This window comes from Plecotus auritus (genome assembly GCF_963455305.1).
Source record: "Plecotus auritus genome assembly, chromosome: 15".
Taxonomy (NCBI): Eukaryota; Metazoa; Chordata; class Mammalia; order Chiroptera; family Vespertilionidae; genus Plecotus; species Plecotus auritus.
Window position 1 is genome coordinate 2,892,647 of NC_137781.1, and position 12,924 is coordinate 2,905,570.

General features: G+C 57.6%; 1 protein-coding gene across 1 annotated transcript in view; it reads right to left on the reverse strand.

Moving 5' to 3' along the window:
* The window catches only part of OCA2 (OCA2 melanosomal transmembrane protein), a 38,888-nt gene extending 26,448 nt beyond the window's left edge, over positions 1-12,440 (reverse strand). Inside the window, 10 exon segments of the mRNA XM_080651689.1 lie at positions 1,042-1,195; positions 1,319-1,401; positions 2,680-2,837; positions 5,497-5,569; positions 6,480-6,537; positions 7,969-8,154; positions 9,076-9,158; positions 9,161-9,176; positions 9,511-9,760; positions 12,292-12,440. Coding sequence (XP_080507815.1) covers positions 1,042-1,195; positions 1,319-1,401; positions 2,680-2,837; positions 5,497-5,569; positions 6,480-6,537; positions 7,969-8,154; positions 9,076-9,158; positions 9,161-9,176; positions 9,511-9,740 — 1,041 coding nt within the window. The 5' untranslated portion in view covers positions 9,741-9,760; positions 12,292-12,440.
* Between the last annotated feature and the right edge of the window lie 484 nt (positions 12,441-12,924).

Sequence of the window (12,924 nt, forward strand, 5' to 3'; positions counted from 1 at the left end):
TCCGGTCAAGGGCATGTACCTTGGTTGTGGGCACATCCCCAGTGGGAGGTGTGCAGGAGGCAGCTGATCGATGTTTCTCTCTCATCGATGTTTCTAGCTCTCTATCCCTCTCCCTTCCTCTCTGTAAAATATCAATAAAATATTTTTTTAAAAAAAGCACATCATGATTTAAAAAAAATAAAAAATTAAAATAAATAAATTGGCCTTGGACTGTGTTTTTGAAATTACTCGCAACTGCAACAGATGAAAGCACATTGAATTTGTTAAACGCCTAAGTTCCAAACGACACTCAGAAAAACAGGAGAGAGAAATCAGCGGATACCCCTGGAAGTTGCTAAGGCAATAATTCATTACCGTGAAAATCAATAATGAAGGGAAAGTCATTTATCTTGTGTTTCTGGCCTAAACGGTGTTTCACATTAGCAATGGTGCCCGGGGGATATTAAAACCATCAGGAGCCCGGCAGGCGTGGCTCAGTGGTTGAGCGTCGACCTAGGAACCAGGAGGTCTCATGGTTCGATTCCCGGTCAGGACACATGCCCGGGTTGCGGGCTCCATCCCCAGTGTGGGGCGTGCAGGAGGCGGCCGATTCGTAATTCTCTCTCTTCACGGTTTCTCTCTCGTGCTCCCTCTCCCTTCCTCTCTGAAATCAATAAAAATGTAAGAAATAATAAAATAAAATGGCCGAAACTGGTTTGGCTCAGTGGATAGAGCGTCCGCCTGCGGACTGAAGGGTCCTGGGTTCGATTCCGGTCAAGGGCATGTACCTTGGTTGCGGGCACATCCCCAGTAGGGAGTGTGCAGGAGGCAGCTGATCGATGTTTCTCTCTCATCGACGTTTCTAACTCTCTATCCCTCTCCCTTCCTCTCTGTAAAAAAATCAATAACATATATTAAAAAGAAAAAAGAAAATAAAATGACGAAAATGTCACTTCTTAGGAAAGACACGACCAGCGTGTGATGGAGAGGCAGGGGCCCCCGGCCAGGGAAAGGCACTCGCATGTGGGCACGGAGGAAGGCGGGGACGGGCGCGAGGGTTACCTCGAAGATAATCAGCACGTACACCCCGGCGAGGATGACGGCGGCCATGGTCACCTGGGCTTCCACGCTGGCACGGAGGTGCTGGTGCGCTAGCAGCAGGGGCACCGCCCGGGGCTGCTGCAGGGCCGTGCGGACGCTGATGGAAACCCCGTCCCTGCAGACGGAGCACACGCCTTACTTCGCGCCAGTGCTACCAGTACCCGACTGGCTGTCCGCAATGCCCCTCCTGCCCTCCTCCCACACAGCCCCCCCCCCACAGTCATCACCTTACACCCACCTGCTCGGAACCTCGAAGGTCCTGCTCACCACCACGTGCTCGCCGCGTCGCGGATTTAAAAACACGGTCCAATTGTGAGTGACCTTGAAAGTCCAAGAGCGACAGCGTGATAAGGCTCTGACCTTGACCATCACCGGGACCCGGGGCTGTGCACACTGCGGGTGCCCGTTTAGAATCAGAAAAGGGAGGAGAGAGAACCCCGCGAGTCCCCCCTACACCCCCACACGAGCAGTCCAGCCCGTGGGGAGCTGGAAATGCCCACACTTCGGAGGCCTTTGCGTGATTTTTAAAAAATATGTTTTTATTGATTTTTTGAGAGAGAGGGAGGAAGGAAACGCTTGCCTAAAACGGCTACCCGTTTGCCCTAACCGAAGGGTCCTGGGTTCGATTTCCGGTCAGTGGCACCTACCTGGATAGTAGGCTCGATCCCTGGCGCTGGTCAGGAGAGGAGGCAACCCATCGATGTTTCTCTGTCTCCTTCCTCCTCCCTCCCTCCCTTCCACTCTCTCTAAAAACCAAGAGAGCCCTAACCGGTGTGGCTCAGTGGATAGAGCGTCGGCCTGCGGACTGAAGGGTCCCAGGTTCGATTCCGGTCAAGGGCATGTGCCTTGGTTGTGGGTACATCCCCAGTGGGAGGTGTGCAGGAGGCAGCTGATCGATGTTTCTCTCTCATCGATGTTTCTCACTCTCTATCCCTCTCCCTTCCTCTCTGTAAAAAATCAATAAAATATATTAAAAAAAAAACAACCAATAGAAAAATACTAGAGGTCTGGTGCACAAATTTGTGCATGGGTGGGGTCCCTCAGCCTGGCCGGTGATTGGGGCCCATTAAGCTGTCTTGCCCAGTCCCGATTGGGGGCCAATGGGGGCCGGCCGGCTAGAGAGGACCATGGGAGGGCTCCAGGGCATGTCCGGCCCTCTCGCCCAGTCCCCATCAGCCAGACACCAGCAGCAAGCTAACCTACCGGTCTGATTGCCTGCCCCCTGGTGGTCAGTGCACATCATAGCGACTGGTCGAGCGGTCGACCCAACAGTCAGACACTTAACATATTACACTTTTATTATATAGGATTTTCCGGTGAGGATTAACAACAACGAAAAGGTACTTCCTAGTTTATAAGGTTTCAGTAAAAAAAAAAAACTCACACGCTTGATATTCCTGAAATGGCCAGAGTTTGGTAACTGACATAGAGAAAAGGGGGAAAAAGAGAATTTCGGAGACGGAGCAAAAAGGCAAGGGCTCGCCGGATAACGGCCTCCCTGCCTGTGGCTCCCCGCCTGATCCATTCGGGAGGAAAGTCGGTGTATACAGCGCCGGGGTGAGTTTTCACAATTCCCTCCCAGTAACTTAGAAGTAGGACCTGCTGGGGCCGCCGCCTGGAGCCGGGAGCACTGGCCTGCGTCACCTCCACCACCACATGCTCTTCTCTTCCCGGACGACTCGGGCCGCCGGCCACCAGGGCCCCCGCCAGGTCCACCTGGAGCAGCGTGGAGTCGGATCGGCTGCTGAGGTTCGCAGCTGGGGGACGTTAAGGTGAGCACGGAGCAAGGAGAGGCCTGGTGTCTACCCGCTTCTCCAGCCCTGGGAGAGGTTAGCAACCCCGGATGGGAGAGAGGCTACCATGGCAACCACCAACAGCAACACTGCCCACCTCTGACCAAATGTATACAAACCCCTCCCTACGCTCACCTCCAAGCTTTCCCTCAGGACTATGGACCCAGTGCCCGTGTCCCTCCAAAAATCCACGTCCAAGGCCTGGCCCTCCTGCGTGGCTGTGTCTAGAGATGGGGGGTGGGTGGGCTCTAAGGGAGCAACTGAGGCCATCAGTGAGGCCCTGACCTGCCAGGATTAGTGACCTTATACAAAGGGATGCCAGCCCTAACTGGGGTGGCTCGGTGGTTGAGCATCGACCTATGAACCAGGAGGTCACGGTTCGATTCCCGGTCAGGGCACATGCTCGGATTGGGGGCTTGATCCCCAGTAAGGGGTGTGCAGGAGGCAGCTGATCGAGGATTCTCCCTCATCACTGATGTTTCCTCTCTCCCTCTCCCTTCCTCTCTGAGATCAATAAAAATGTATTTTTTTTTTAAAAAAAAAAGAAGAGACACCAGCTCTGGCCGAGCAGCTCAGTTGGTTAGAGCAGCATCCCGACACACCAAGGTTGTGGGTTCGATCCCCGGTCAGGGCACACATAAGAACCAAAGGATGAACGCATCCATTAGAGGTACAACAGATTGATGTTTCTCTCTCTCTCTCTCCCTCCCTCCCTGCCTTCCTCTCTCTAAAATCAATCAATAAAAAATGTTTTCAAAAGAGAGAGAGAGACATCAGACAGCTTTCCCTCACGCCACACAGAGCACCAAGAAACACCTGGGCGGATGAAACAGGAAGGCGGCTGTCTGCAAGCCGGGAAGTGATGAAGCACGGCAGCCTCCATCGTGTAGGAAAACTGCCGTTTGAAATTCTCTGCTATTGTTAGACAGTCCCTTGTTCTGTAAACTCTCTCTTTTTTAGACAGTCTTTTATTCTATAAAATAACTGTTTTAGTTTGAATAGTAGAAAAAGATCAAAACTTAACTGTCTGGCCCTGCAAGCTAGCCATCTAACGTAATGGACTAATCTATACTAATAAAAGGGTAATCTGCTAATTAGACTGGACATCCTTCTGCACAGAGCCACAGTGGCAGGGGCCGAGGCAGAGGCGGTTAGGGGCAAACAGGACAGAGGGGGAGAATAGTTAGGGGGATCAGGCCGGCAGGGGAGAGTAATTAGGGTGATCAGGCTGGCAGGGGAGAGTAATTAGGGGGATCAGGCAGGCAGGGGAGAGCAGTTAGGGGCAGGGGAGAGTAATTAGGGGGATCAGGCCGGCAGGGGAGAGTAATTAGGGTGATCAGGCCGGCAGGGGAGAGTAATTAGGGGGATCAGGCCAGCAGGGGAGAGCAGTTAGGGTGATCAGGCCGGCAGGGGAGAGTAATTAGGGTGATCTGGCTGGCAGGGGAGAGTAATTAGGGGGATCAGGCCAGCAGGGGAGAGTAATTAGGGTGATCAGGCCAGCAAGGGAGAGCAGTTAGGGGGATCAGGCCAGCAGGGGAGAGTAATTAGGGTGATCAGGACGGCAGGGGAGAGCAGTTAGGGGGATCAGGCTGGCAGGGGAGAGTAATTAGGGGGATCAGGCCAGCAGGGAAGAGCAGTTAGGGGGATCAGGCCAGCAGGGGAGAGTAATTAGGGTGATCAGGACGGCAGGGGAGAGCAGTTAGGGTGATCAGGCCAGCAGGGGCGAGTAATTAGGGTGATCAGGCCAGCAGGGGAGAGCAGTTAGGGGGATCAGGCCGGCAGGGGAGAGTAATTAGGGTGATCAGGACGGCAGGGGAGAGTAATTAGGGGGATCAGGCCAGCAGGGGAGAGCAGTTAGGGGGATCAGGCCGGCAGGCAGAGGCGGTTAGGGGCGATCAGGCCGGCAGGGGCTCCAGATTGGAGAGGGTGCAGGCCGGGCTGAGGAACCCCCCTCTCCCGTGTACTGGGCCTCTAGTACTGATAATAATTCCCATATTCTTATGCCAAATGTTTGTTCTTCACGTATCCAGGATTACAAACTGTCTGTCACAACACCTCACACAGAGCCCTTGGTAAAATCTGCAGACCAAGAGCCCGAAAGGTATACACACGGGAAACCTCCTCTGTGTCTTCGCTCAGAGATTTGGAAGGAACACCTCCCGCTGGGCCGCGGGCAATATTAACACCTCCTAGTGAACTGGCTCATTAAGGGGTCTCGTGTCTCACTCGCCGATTTACGATACCCCAGAGAGACCTCACCAGACACCCATCAGCCCAGCAAGACCTTGGCCTTGGACGTCCAGCCTCCAGAACCGGGAAACAGGTGTTGAGCCCACACGGTCCGCGGAGCTGACGCACACACTCCAACGTCTATCCTACGCACACGTCCGCCTTTTCACGACCTCGCGCGGGGACCCTCGCCACCGCCTGCCCCACGTGGGCTCTCACAGCTCCCTCCCCTTCTGTCCCGTCCCCAAGCCTCGTCTTCCATTCAGCGTCCTGTGGCCTGGGCGGTGACCTTGGGGGACCCCTGGGACTGGGTGTGGGTGTCTCTCTGCTCTGTGACTCTCAGCCTCGGGCCACCGTCCACCTCCTGTCCCGGCACGGTTTACGGTTTAGATACAGTAGCTCTCCAGCGGCGACACGGCCAGCAACTGCCAGAGCCGTCCTTCGTCGGGATACAGGCTGAATGAGACCTGCAATGACCAGCAAGGGCTTGTGGGTAAGTGGGACAGGGCTCATCGAAGATGGGGAACAGCTGAAAACGGGGGGGAGGAGCCCTGGCCGGTGTGGCTCAGTGGCTAGAGCGTCGTTCTACGGACCAAAAGGGTCCCGGGTTCGATTCTGGTCAAAGGCATGTACCTCGGTGGCAGGGCCCTGGTCAGGGCCTGTGCAGGAGGCAACCCATAGATGTGTTTCTCTCACATTGATGTTTCTCTCTTTCTCTCTCCCACTCCCTTCCACTCTCCCTAAAAATCAATGGGAAATAACCTTGGGGGAGGATTAACAAAAATAAAATAAAACAGGGGTATGGTAATGGTATTGCTTGATGTACCCCACATCCACCAGCAGACTCCGAATAGCCCTTCTTAGATATGAGAATCAAATTCTGATCCATCCTGCTATTTTCAGCGACCTTATTATTTTTTAAATATATATTTTTATTGATTTCAGAGAGGAAGGGAGAGGGCTCGAGAGAGAGAGACATCCATGTTCTCTCCCTTCCTCTCTGAAAGCAACAAAAACATAATTAAAAACAAACAAAAACCCCCCTCACAACATGGTCCAGCCTGGCTGAGGCCCAGGGCACCACCTCTAAAGGGTCCCAGGACATGCCGGGCCCCCCCGACCCCTGGACGGGGCCCCCCAGTAAAGGGTGCTACTGCATGGGGCTGAGGCACAGCCTGGGGAGCCACTGAGGGAGTGGGGAGACCCAGGGGCCAGCTCGTCACCTTCTGCGGAGCAAAGCCAGATCGCCGGGGCTTCCGCTGGGTGACGTGGAGCTCTGCTGGGGCCCCTGCCCCCAGGCCCCACCCCCAGGCCCCACCCCCAGGCCCTTAGCACCGCCTCCACGGAGCTCTCCCGCACCCCCGGGGTGGGACTCACCGAGCACAGCACCACGAAGACAAAGAGGCCCGTGACTTTCAGCCACCGCCCACAGCGCCTGTGGGAGAAAAGGCGGGTCTGCGTCACGATGGCCGTCCTGTCCGCCTGTGCCCAGCGCGCCAGACCTCAGGCGCCACCGGGAGGCCCTGGGGAGGGGCCTCGGACCTCCTGTTTGGATTCTCTCCGTAACAGGAAGGGCCACACGCCGGCCTGTCACCTCCTGCCTCAGGGATGATTAGCCAATCATCTGTCAGGCCTGGGAGAGGGTGGAGGCCAGTCATCCTATCTAATAAGGAGGGAATATGCTAATTGACTGCCACGCCCTCAGAGATGGCGGCGCCAACAGCCACAAGATGGTGGTGCCCAGTCCCCTCAGCCCCACAGGTGGGTCCGGCCGCTCCACGCGCCTGCCTCCAGAGTCCCCCAGTCCCCTCCGCCCCCCAGCCACCCAAGGCCGGCCTGAGGCACAGGCAAGCCTCGGATGGCGGCTACCCAGCCGCCCAGAGTCACCGGAGGTGCAGGTTAACCAGGGCCGGCCGAGGCTTGGGCTGCCGGCAGTGGCAGCAGCAGAGGTGTGATGGGGCGTTGCCTTCCTCTGATCTCCGAGTCGCGTCCCGCCCCTGAGGGCTCCCGGACTGTGAGAGGGGGCAGGCCGGGCTGAGGGACCTTCCCCTCCAGTGCATGAATTTTCATGTACCAGACCTCTAGTCATAAAGAAGCTACACGTGGCCGGCCGGCGTGGCTTCGTGGTTGAGCACTGACCTATGAACCAGGAGATCCCAGTTCGATTCCCGGTCAGGGCACAGGCCCGGGTTGCGGACTCCATCCCCAGTGGGGGGCGTGCAGGAGGCAGCCGGTCCATGATTCTGATTCTCTCTCATCATGGATATTTCTCTCTCTCTCTCTCTCTCTCTCTCTCCCTTCCTCTCTGAAATCAATAAAAACATTTAAAAATATTTTAAAAAATTAACAATATATATATTTTCAAAACTTCAGCAAAGACTGACCCCTGATGCAGAGAAACAGTGACACTTGCTGGGGGCCTTCTCACCGACCCGGGGGCTTTCCCACAGCCCATGGGAGTGGAGCCCCATGGGAGTGGAGGCCCACGGGAGGCTGTGGAAGGAGGTGGGGACACCAGGCGATGGGGAGACAGTTGCACAGACCTGCTTGGCCCTGCGGGTCCCTCAGCTGCTTCAGATCCCAAACGAGGACCCGGGGTCCTGGCCCGAGCCTCAGCCTGTCCCTGGAGATGCCGCTCGCAAACACGTCAGCCTCAACAGGGCCCTTCCTTCCAACCCATGTCCATATGGGATCCCAAGGGACAAAGCAGTGACCACGGTCCCGCCACCCGACACGTCCTCCTGGGAGCGTGACACCCTGCCCCTCCCCTTCACCTGCCGGGCAGAAGGGCGTCGGGAGGGCGAGACCCTCCGGCCCCGTCCCAGGCCAGTCCCCCTGGACCACATGGGGCCCCGGGTGCTCCTACCTCAGCTTCGAGAGGTGAAACGGGACCGGGGCTCCTTCCAGGAGGTCCCCCCTGTCCGAGGAGGCGGATCTGGTGGAGCCGGCCGCCTCACTGCCCAGCAGCGACCTGCCCTCCCACTCGGCCGAGCCGAGGTCCCAGGACTCCGCCGTGATGAGCTCCGGGTGGTAGACGGGCAGGCACCGCGCCCTGGAAAGCAACACGGGGGTCACTGTCCCGAGACGAGGTCCGTCTCCAGCACAGGACCACATCGCATGCTGGCGTGGGACATGCGGACTCCATCCTGGCTTCGAAAGCGAGGACACACGTCGAGGGGCTGGGCCTGGCCCTACGGACGGACATCACAGGACAACTGGGTCCAGGCAAGTCTGAATTCACTCGGATCTTCAAAATGCATTGTGGGCCTTCAAGAAACATGAGCTAGGCCGGCCGGCGTGGCTCAGGGGGTGAGCATCGACCTGTGAACCGGGAGGTCAGGGTTCGATTCCCGGTCAGGGCACAGGCCTGGGGTTATGGGCTCGATCCCCTGTGTGGGGCGTGCAGGAGGCAGCCGATCCACGATTCTCTCTCATCATAGATGTTTCTCTCTCTCTCTCTCTCCATCTCCCTTCCTCTCTGACATCAATAAAAACATATTAAAAACAAACAAAAACCATGACCTTGGCCGAAACCGGTGTGGCTCAGTGGATAGAGCGTCGGCCTGCGAACTGAAAGGTCCCAGGTTCGATTCCGGTCAAGGGCATGGACCTTGGTTGCGGGCACATCCCCAGGTGGTGGTGTGCAGGAGGCAGCTGATCGATGTTTCTCTCTCATCGATGTTTCTCACTCTCTATCGATGTTTCTAACTTCTCCCTTCCTCTCTCATCGATGTTTCTCTCTCATCGATGTTTCTAACTTCTCCCTTCCTCTCTGTAAAAAATCAATAAAAATATATCTTTAAAAAACAAAAAACAAAACAAACAAAAACCATGACCTTGGAGTTGACAGTAAAGGGCGGAGAGACCACACACACGTCAGGGACAAGTTCCTGTCTCAGGAAGAAGGCCTCTGGCTGCGAGCCTCGGGCAATGCTCGGAGAGGCCCTCCTCTCGCGGGGAGGGGGACACTCACCCCTTCTCCTGGGAGAGGCTGCCCAGCAGAGGCGTGCTTTCTGTGCAGTAGGGTTCCCGGGGCCTGGAGCTGCAGAACGGGGCGCAAAAGGCGAGTGAGACCTGGAAGACTCACAGAGCAGCACGGGCAACGGGTGCCATTCCCGCCAGCAGGGGGCGCCCTCAAGACGCGAGCGAGCGAGGGTCTACATTCAGTCTCCGCAGCAAAAAAGCTGGAGTTCTGTCTGGCCCGTGTGGCCCCGTGGTTGAGGACGAGAGCGAGAGAAACATCCATGATCGGAGAGAATCATCCATCGGCTTCCCCCTGCACGGCCCACTCTAGATGGAGCTGGAAACCCGGGCCTGTGCCGTGACTGGGAATCGAACCCTGACCTCCTGGTTCGATGCTCAACCCCTGAGCCACGCCAGCCGGGCGCTAAAACCATCTTAAACTCACCTCTGCTCCGTGAGGAAGGAACCATAATCCTGGCCCCCAGGAGCCCAGCAGCTCTGCCTGGCCGCCTCCTGGGGATAGGGGCTCTCGGAGTCGGCCCCACCGGCTCCCAGCTGTGGCCGGCGGCTGCTGGCGGCGAGTCCCAGGCCAGCACGCGGGGAAGCGGACGTCTGATGGAGCTCCACCTCCAGCTTGCCGGAGCTCAGCCCGCCGCCTTCCTTCTCCAGATGCATGGTCTGCCGCCACTCGCTCACTAGGGCCAGCCGGAGAGAAAGCACCATGAATTACGAGCAAACTGCAAGGTTCCTCTGCACCCTGGGGGACCCTCACTTCCGAACGGCACCACAGAAAGGCCTCCTTTTTCTTTCTTTTTTTAAAATATATTTTTATTGATGTCAGAGATGAAGGGAGAGGGAGAGACAGAAGCATCAATGATGAGAGAGAATTATTGATTGGCTGCTTCCTGCACGCCCCCCACTGGGGACCGAGCCGGCAACCGGGATGTGCCCTCGACTGGAATTGAACTGGGGACCCTTCAGTCCACAGGCCGACGCTCTATCCACTGAGCCAAACCAGCTAGGGCTTTATTGATTTTTTTTTTTTTTTTTTAGAGAGAGAGAGAGAGAGAGAGACATCAATTTGTTATTCCACTTATTGATGCATTCATTGGTTGATTCTTTTTTTTTTTTTTTTTAATCCTCACCGTAGGATATTTTCCCACTGATTCTTAGGGAGAGTGGGAGAGAGAGGGAAAGACAGAGACATCGATGTGAGAGAGACATCAACTGGTTGCCTCCTGCACAAGCCCCGACCAGGGCCTGGGCCGGGGAGGAGCCTGCACCCGACGTAGGTGCCTTTGACGTGCGGCCCCTTCAGGCCCAGGGACGTGTGTCCGTGTACCCCCCCCACCCCGCCCCCAAGCCCAGGTAGGAGCATCCACATCCCCCTCCCCAGACCAGGACCCTGTGCCTGCCTCCTCCCAGGTCCAAGGACATGAGTCCTGACTTTTGCTGGTTCCCGGGGCGGGGGGAATGGGGGGAGGGGAAAGCACAGTTGGCAACAAAGACAAAATCCAGAACCAAAACTCCGGAAAATCCAACCAGCACACGAGGTTCTCACCCCTGAGCAGGTGACTCCCAAGTCCTCATTTGCAGCCCAGACAGACCACTGTGTCCAACGACATTCTGGTCTCCCTTGACGTGGCAAAGGTGCCCAGACACCCCCGTGGGAGTCCTGAGACGGCTCCTGGCTCTTCCCACCAGCCCCCAGGTGCAACCATCACAAACAGAGACACCCCCCGCCCGCCTCCCACTCTCACCTAGCGAGCCCTCACCCATGAAGGGTCCCTGCACTGCTGTAGGGCAGCCACCTCTCCGACGCAGGGCTACGCATACGCAGTGAGTGGCTTTCTGCAGCCGGCTAGCTGCCCCCTATCACACGACCTCCGTGATTTTTCCAAAACATACATCGGACCGCCGGGCCTCCAGTTCAAAACCTGACCCAGGCCCAACCGGTGTGGCTCCGAGGTTGAGCGTGAACCAGGAGGTCACAGCTGGATTCCCGGTCAGGGCACATGCCCGGGTTGTGGGCTCCATCCCCAGTGTGGGGCGTGCAGGAGGCAGCCGATCCATGATCCTCTCTTATCATGGATGTTTCTCTCTCTCTCTCTCTCTCTCTCTCTCCCCCTCTCGCTGCCTCTCTGAAATCAATACAACTATTAACAAAGAAACACACACACAAAAAAACCCTGTCCCAGCTGTCTCAGGTGTGGATACCCCTGGCCTCCCTCTGCCCCCATCATTCCTGACGCCCTCAGACCTCGGCCAAGCCCCAGGCGGGTGGGACCGTCTCAACGACCAGTATCAGCCTTGGCTTTTCGGGGGCACATTAACCTTGAGAAGCGGAGATCCCTAAATCACCCCCACCTCACACGGGCGTGAACGACTGCGCGCAAGTGTTTGCAAAACTCCGTTTGCGGTAACGGGCAGATGTTCCGTGTCCTGGGAAGTTCCCGAGCGCTTTCACCTCCTCTGTCTCCAGCGAGACTGACTCCTCACCAGCGGTCATGTGAGAGTTGGCATCCCAGCTGCAGGCCACCTCCCGGCCCCAGCGCTTGATCCTGGGGCCTGGACCGAAGACCCCATGGCCGCCGACAGGCAAGCCCCAGCCTTTCCCACATGGTTTAGGGGACAAGGAACTGCCTTGTATTCAGGACAGAGCTGCTGACCACAGGGCTAACAGCCTCCTGTTCTCTCTTCCTGGGAGCCATCCACATCCCCTACGTTCGAGCTCAGCAGGCCAGCCAGGCCCCCCGCAAGGAGGAGCCCCAGGCCCAGGCCCGGGTCTGTAAGCCCAAGGATGTGATCATCCACGTCCCTGGAAAAAGCTGGCCACAGGAATCCATGTAATTCCACTGTGTGTGGCCAAGTGAGTAAGTAGCAGGAGCGCCGAGGGATTTAAAGGGCGCATTCCGTTCCCCAGAAACGCCTGACCCGTGCGCTCACGTGCCTGCCAGGCGGGCGCTGGGAGCGGACCCCGCTGGGCAGGCCAAGCAGAACCCCGGCTCGGGAACCCTTCCCAGCTCCCGCCTCGGCACCCGCGCCCGCTCGGGGAACCCTCCCCGGGGCGCCCGTTCCTGTCCCCCCAGAAGATGCGCGCTGCGCTGATGCCCGCGGCTCTCCGGCTTACGCGTCTTCACACCAACTTTCTCGGCTCCTTAAAGCAACCGCCCAACAAGGGCTTCTTCAACCCCGCCGGCTCCCGGCCTCCTGGCTCCCCACCCACCTGAGGGCTTGCTCTTTCTCCAGGAGCGAAACTGAAGTTCCAAAGCGCGATCTCTGAACCGTGAGGAGAGCGCAATTCTTGGGGGAGCTCTGGCGAGCTCGCGCTGCGGGTGCGCGCGCCAGGCGGACTGGGCGCCGTCTTCCCGGCCTGGCCCCGCCCCCAGGCGGCCCCGCCCCGCCCCCAGGCGGCCCCAGGACTAGGAGGAGGAGGGGCCCCCTCACCCCAGAGCTGCCGCGGGGGCGCACTCGGAATATGCAGAGGGGGCTCCAGGTATTCTGGGAAGGCCCGGGGACAGTCTTCGCGCTGTGCGCATTTCAGGCGCTGCTTCATAGAAGGTAGCCAGGCGCTGGGAACAGGGTTCTCCGGGATAACGGGAACTGGGACGCCCACACGGAGGGCATCGTCTGCCTAAATTTTCTTTTGCGCAGCCCCCCCCCCCCCGCAAAAGCCCAGCAAACCCCAAAGAGCCCATCCTGGACCAGAAGAGCGCAGCCTAGCCCCTCAGCAGCTCCTGTCCCTCCAGCAGGCCCCAGGGAGCCCGCCTCAGGGGTGTCCGAGTGAGTTGCACAGGCACCTCTCCCCCTGGAGAGTCAGCAGCCCTTTCAACCTTGGCTCTGAGGCCACAGATGCTCA